A 7520-nucleotide genomic window follows, 5' to 3' on the forward strand; every position below is an offset into this window, starting at 1 on the left:
CCCACTCCCTCAACAGTTTTTACTCTGCCTCCAAACCAATGGACATCTATTGTTGTTTTTATATTACCATTTTCATTATTTTATTTCACTTATTCCTGCATGTTCAAGCTCAGAGCCTGAGATTTTCACTGTACCCTCCAATCACTCCTGCAACCCTGTACATGTTAAACACAGAATATAAATGAAAATGTAAGTCCCCTAAATTGGGGAATTAAAATTTAAGAAGTTAATATGAGATAATTTCAGTATCACGTATTAAGGTGATAATAATCTTGTTTTAACGTGACCATTATTTTCTATTAATGTGGTAATTATCTCATAAAAGTTATAGGAATTTTGTTTGTGTGTGCTTGTCACAACCATACATTCGAGACGCAACAGTTGAAATGTTTCCTGCTAAAGGATTCAGATACAAATTTTGTCTAGTACATATAAAATAAGAACTTCAATTGACAGCACATTCAGTGACAGTTTGAAAATTCCTGGGGGGGGGGTCCAAAATAGTGGAGGGGGTGTATTATTTTTTTGGCTTGGGTGAGGGATTTTTAGTGTGCATAGGGGAGGGTAGTATGTTTTTTCCCTAGTTTACATTCACAGTTTTGCAGGTTTTTCTACATCATTTGTTCCGTTCTAGACAACTTACCCCGTCTGCTTGCATCAAGGAGTTTAGGTAGGTACTTTCCTTATACACTAGCCTACGCCACAGTCGCCACATGGGTTGCCACTGTCTGCTCTGGGCTGCTCATTTTCATCACACTCACACCTTTGATATTTGCCTCTCTGAAGGCCACAAAACAACATGTTTCATTGCCCATGACGAGTTTTTTTTAATCAGAGTTATTGACTTCACAATAAGCCAGATTCAAGTAACTTCCATGACAGCTTTGTGTTGCTGAAACTTGAAGCAGCAACCACGACACAATCAATCGGGAGGTGGACTATAAATAGAGCTGAAAATTAGGCTAATTCGAATAATCCCTCCGCAGGGCAACCTGGCCAACTTCCTCCACGGAGAGTGCCCATTGACGCTGAGCGAGAGACTGAACGGCACCAACCACGCCATCCTGCAGACCATTTTTTATACTGGGGCCTCAGGACTGTTAGGGTTAACTCGAAGGGTGTGGGTGGTAGGTGGAGTAAATTGAAGGAAAGTTTGACATGTTTTGTGCATATTTTTTCATCAATCAAAATAAGACCAACATATTCAGGGAGTCCCCTGTAATGAAGTCTGGTATTATTCAGACAGATGGTCTCTTCTCAGTTTGGCACAGACACACTTTTCACCTAACACAGAAAGTTCAGATAGAAATTGACTTCATAGAACATACATAATTATCTTTCATATGGAATGAGTCAAGTTATCCCTCTCAGTCACAGATTGTGAATTATACTGCCATCCTATGGCCACTGTACATACAGAAAACAATCCCTGCCCACTGGGCACAGACGTCAATTCAATGTCTACTACATGTTGGTTAAAAAACAACAACGTTGATTCAACCAGTGTGTGCCCAGCAGGTGTAAAACTCTGCAGTAAAACTGTTTTTAAACTTGTTTCTTTCCTCCAGCATTTTGGATTTGAGATCAAATATTTCATATGAGGCCACGTTGTAGAATGTCACCTTTTATTTGAGGGTAGGTTCATACAGATCTCTTTTACCGTTTAGAAATGAAAAAACCTTATGCATCTCATCCCCCCATTTGAATAATTCATAAGGATAACGACAACTTCACTTGTATTGTATTAAAGGTAGCAACCCTTTAAACGTAATGTTAAGTTAAATATTGTATTTAGATATTGGTTCCCTTACCTTGTAAGCAGTCTATGAACTGCTCTAATGAGTGACTGCAATCCACACTTTGGTTTTGATAGTCACTGTCAACAAACAAGAATGTTATCATTTTCAGACAAAATACATGACTTCCTTCAGCACACTACTACAACAGTGTGACTGTTTTGGAATAAAATGTTCAATATATTTCCTTTAACATCCTCTGTGTTGTGTGCTTATTGTTTAACCATTGATATGTTCTAGGTCATTTTGAGACCTGAAGGAGCATCAGGTACTGCTGGAATATCTACCAACAGCATGTCCATATTTTTGTGATAAATTACACTGGTCACTGTTCAAAACATTTCTAAAGTATTAAGAACGTATGAATAGTCCTCACTTTAGATTAGGGACTGCAAATTGACTTTACTAATGATCAGTAAATAGTTTATAAGGACATGTATAAAATATCTTATGAATGATCTTATAAATCATATATTACATACTATGAAAGTTGTTTATGATTTTGTGATGAACCAGCTTGCTAAAACAGATGCAGGAGTAATTATAAATAAATAATGAATAAACAATATACTTATCCATTATTAATTATTTAGTGTGTTACCCAATCTCTATATTAATTCAGAGTAAACAGCATCTGAGAGCTGCTCTGGTGTGACCCCTGACCTGGCAGCAGTGATGTAGTGAGAGTTGTGGTAGTGAGAGTAGTGGTAGTGTTCATAACCAGTATGTTGAGGTTGAAGTATCTGCTGTGGTCTCCTGCACTGTTGAGTTGAATCATTAATGCATTTTGTAGTTATTTATACATGTCATAATACCGAGGTGAGTAACATTTAGCAAATGTGGACGTAATAATAAACGGTGAGCAAACTGTAAATGCCTTACAAATGGTTTATTACTGAACATTATAAAGTGATACACAAAATTGCATATTCTTGCATTTTACCTTCAACTACTTACATACACCATTGAGATAGACTTGGACGTTATCTGATATCAAGCAGTATTGAACATTTAAAATTCGGTACACTTGTTTAAGGTGTTGTGTAACAATCGAGCCAGTAGAGGGTGATGTTAAACAAGATATAGAATGACTCATCATTTCCTCAAAATGTACTTTTAGAACACTTACATATTATGTATCATTAAATAACATGGAACAACAACATACTTTGGTATTTGGTATATACAACCCAAAATGACAACAATGTATTTTATAAAACAAGATTATGCCTTCTTAAACTTTTTCCAAGTCATTCCAATCCAATCCAGACAAATCATTCTGTATCAACACCATATTCATCTATGTATTGTCAGTGTATTGTTACATGAAAGAACAATTGTGTAACATAACTCTGGCAAACCTATGTTTTTCAAACTTAGAAATAAAAATATAGGTTCTATGAACGCCTTAACTTCAGAGTTAAAATATGTTTAGCTGTCACTTTGAACCATGGATAAAAGAAAGCATAAATGATAGGATTAATTAAAGAATTAGCAAGCGGCAGAAAGCTGATGATGAAGGATAATAAATTGTCACTTAAGAAAGAAATAAATAAAAAACAAAATAGAAATGGAAACCAACAACTTAGATAGGTGAAAACAACAATAGCTAGAGTTTTTGCTGCTTTTCTCTCAGACTTATTTGCCTGTACAGTTTTAACACCAGACACACTGGCATCCTCTTTCAAAAATACCTTTCTGGCCTGTGATCTGGCCACCACAAAAATTTTCATATAAAGTGTTATAATAATACAGCATGGGACAACCATTGAAATTATGAAGTCAATTATATTGCCCCAAATATATCCTTCACCAGTAAAACATTCATCCAAACACTGACTGGGTACCTGTACATTTACAATGTCTTTTATAATAGCAGCATCATATATGATACAACAACACCAGGTAATGGATATACAACACATCATTCTTGTTGTTGTTATTTTAGAGTGGTACAATAAGGGATCACACACAGCAACATAGCGGTCAATAGATATCAAGACCAAACTGCCCAGAGATAAAGAAGTACATAAACAAGTAATGTAGAGAAGAAACACACAGAAATATTCCCCAAAACCCCAGCATGGTTCCATTATTGCTACAGTCACTACTGGTATCACAATCAGTCCCACCAGGAGATCTGACACAGCCAGAGAGAGGATGAGCAGGTTGGTTGGAGTGTGGAGCTGCTTGAAGTGAGAGATGGAGATGATCACCAGTAGGTTCAAAAATACTGTAACTGCAGAAATCAATGAGAAGAAGATGTACAGTGTTATGTAGATAGATATCGATAGCAAAGCCTTTCTGCAAGAAGAGTTTCTGTCTTGAAAACAGTATTGAACCTCTTTATGTTCCTCCATTTGTAATAGAAAATATAAATGCTGATGTCCTCCTGCTCCTGCTTCGTCCTGTTCTTGACCCTGTTAGGTCAGCCTTCTGACAAACTCTGAGCTCTGCCTCTCTATTTATCCCTGAGTTACTGACAGCCACTCCACTCCCCGGAGTCTCTCTGCACACAAAAACATGAAAACATACACAAGTGAGCACAGAATGATGTAATGTATGACAGGATTGTATAGTGCTGTGGCCTGTCCTTTAGACTTCCTGATAGTTAGTTACAAGAGAAAGGGACATTTCATCAAATCCTGAGCATTTTAATGGGAAAATATATTCTGGGTGATGTCCATGCTCTGTTTGGACCATAATCCACAACCTCAGGAGACATGACGGCACGTCACATGTCAGCTGGCCAGTGTGTAGGAAAGCTGACAGTAGGGAAGTTGATGAGGGCATATGTTTATGCTGTACACGCTTATAGTAAATGAAATAAAAATTGTGGCATTCCATTGAAACATTCCATAGACTTGTAAAAATGTCCATACGAACTGAATTATGCATCATACTTCTTAAAGTTGAGGGAGACTTTAGCTCAGTTACATCATGGGGACAATATTATTTATTTAATTAATTGTATTTTTATTTCATCTTTTATAAACAATACAAAACCGACACATGCACATACAAACGACTACATAATGTAAAGACCAACTACACCGGCCCACTAGCACACACCCCATCTCCAGCACCCACATCACTTTCCGTCACATGGCCTCAAACGGCACCATTCTCTTTCTCTCCATCACCCATGTACTTTCAATATTTATAAAATAAAGCATTTGACCTTTCCATTGCGTTAATTACAGAAGATTGGTTGATTTCCAATTTTAAAGTATGCATTTTTTTTCAAGTTGATTGACAAGAAAAGTATCGTCCAACCCATCGGGTATCTCACTGCACCCTCCGATGCCATGTCTGGAACTATGCAGACAGGCGGTTTAAAAGTCACTTCTTTTTATGTCTTTGTTCCAATAGTTGATATTTTTCTCTAAGAGATTGTCTGTTGGATAGGCTCTCTGCAAGGTTTTGTATGGCTTACCTATCATATTAATATCCTTTTCTGACTCTAATAGGATTCCCTCAAGATTGCTCTGACTTCAAATGAAAATGTTGTGATATCAAACTTTTAAATCGCTGTCACGTCCTGACCAGTAATAGGGGTTATTTGTATTGTAGTTTGGTCAGGACGTGGCAGGGGGTATTTGTTTTATGTGGTTCGGGGTGGCTGGTTGTTTAGAAGGGTGTTTGATTTATTATTTCCGGTTTTGGGCTATGTTATATGTTTTGTATTTCTAGGTTCATTCTAGTTTTAGTATTTCTTTGTTTAGGTCATTGGGTGTTGGACTCTCAATTGGAGGCAGGTGTTTCCTAGTTGCCTCTGATTGAGAGTCCTATAATTAGGTATGTGTTTGTGTTGGTAGTTTGTGGGAGATTGTGCTAGGTATAGCTTGTATGCCTTACTGGCCTGTTATTCATCATTGTGTTTTGTGTACGTGTTTATTTTGGTTTTTCCTTCTTTGCCAATTTAATAAAAGAAGATGAGTGCACATAACCCCGTTGCGTTTTGGTCCGACAATGATTTTTCTTTATTATCTGACGAAGAAGAATGTGACAGAATCTCCCACCAACCAAGGACCAAGCAGCGGGTTAAGGAGCAACGGAACACTAATATGGACTATCGGGAGTTTTGGACATTGGAGCAGATTCTGGCCGGAGAGGGCCCTTGGAGGAAGTCGGGTGAATACCGGGAACGCTACCGGGGGACACGGCTGGCAAGAAAGCCGGAGAGGCAACCCCAATAATTTTTTTGGGGGGGGCATTCGGGTAGTTTGGCTGGGCCAAGGGTGAGCCCTAAGCCAGCTCCCCGTGCTTTTTGGGAAGGACGAATGGAGTGGAGAGTGCCTAGGTATGCGGAAGTGCACACGATCTCGCCCATACGCACGCACAGTCCGGTGCGAGTGATCCCAGCCCCTCGCAAGTGCCGTGCTAGAGTGGGCATCCAGCTTGGTAGGAGGATGCCTGCGCAGCGCATCTGGTCACCGGTGCGCCTCCTAGGTCCAGGCTACCCTACGCCCGCTCTACGCACGGCAACCATCAGGCCCCTGCACAGCCCAGTTCGCCCTGTACCAGCACTTCGCTCGTACAGGGCTACTAGTTCCATCCAGCCAGGACGGTTGTGCAGGAGGTGCGATCGAGACCGCCAGTACGTCTCCACGGCCCGGTATATCCAGTACCAGCACCACGCACCAGGCCTCCAGTGCGTCAGCCTAGTCCAACTTAGCCTGTTCCCGCTCCTCGCACTAGCCTTAAAGTGCGTGTCTCCAGTCTGGTAGCTCCACTACCAGCCCCACACATTAGGCTTCCAGTCCGTCAGCTCAGTCTCGAGCTTCCGATGACAGTGTCCAGTCCAGAGTATCCGGCGACAGTGTCCAGTCCAGAGTATCCGGCGACAGTGTCCAGTCCAGAGTATCCGGCGACAGTGTCCAGTCCAGAGTATCCGGCGACAGTGTCCAGTCCAGAGTATCCGGCGACAGTGTCCAGTCCGGAACCGAGTGAGTCTGCCTACGGTCCGGAACCGAGTGAGTCTGCCTACGGTCCGGAACCGAGTGAGTCTGCCTACGGTCCGGAACCGAGTGAGTCTGCCTACGGTCCGGAACCGAGTGAGTCTGCCTACGGTTCGGAACAGAGTCAGTCTGCCTAGAGTCTGGAGCTAGAGTCGGCCTACAGTCCGGAGCCCCCAGAGACGCTCTACAGCCCTGAGTATTCTTTAGTTTAGGGGGATATTTTGTCGTTGTTTTGGGTTTTGTTTATTTAGGAGGTGCGTCCGGGGTCTGCACCTTTAGGGGGGGGGGGGGTACTGTCACGTCCTGACCAGTATAAGGGTTAATTGTTATTGTAGTTTGGTCAGGACGTGGCAGAGGGTATTTGTTTTATGTGGTTCGGGTTGGTGGTTTTTGTAGAAGGTCATTTGATTTATGTATTCCGGGGGTTTTGGGCACTGTGTCATATTCATGTATTTCTATGTTTTGTCTAGTGAATTTGTTTCTATGTTTAGTTAATTGGGGTTGGGACTCTCAATTGAAGGCAGGTGTTGTGTTTGGTTTTGTATTTTGGTGGGAGATTGTTTCTTGTTTTGCCTGTTTCTTGTTTAGCGTGTGTGAGCCTAACGAGACTGTTGTGTTGATCGTGAGTATTCGTTGTTTATTATTTTGGTGTTCTCTTTTGAGTTAAATAAACGTAAAGATGAGCATCCACATTCCTGCTGCATTTTGGTCCTCCTTTCCCAACGACAACCGTGACATCACTATTATTCTACAATGTATAAAA

General features: G+C 40.8%; 1 protein-coding gene across 1 annotated transcript; it reads right to left on the bottom strand.

Moving 5' to 3' along the window:
* Positions 1 to 3186: 3186 nt before the first annotated feature.
* Positions 3187 to 4156, bottom strand: LOC115156279 (trace amine-associated receptor 13c-like). The gene has a single exon (XM_029703737.1). It carries the CDS (start codon positions 4154 to 4156, stop codon positions 3194 to 3196), a length of 963 nt encoding a protein of 320 aa, XP_029559597.1. The 3' UTR covers positions 3187 to 3193.
* Positions 4157 to 7520: the final 3364 nt, after the last annotated feature.

Source organism: Salmo trutta, chromosome 20 (assembly GCF_901001165.1).
Source record: "Salmo trutta chromosome 20, fSalTru1.1, whole genome shotgun sequence".
Lineage (NCBI taxonomy): Eukaryota > Metazoa > Chordata > Actinopteri > Salmoniformes > Salmonidae > Salmo > Salmo trutta.

Excerpts from the sequence above, each read along its gene's own strand:
- LOC115156279 (XM_029703737.1), bottom strand. The coding sequence starts at position 4,156 with ATGGAGGAACATAAAGAGGTTCAATACTGTTTTCAAGACAGAAACTCT.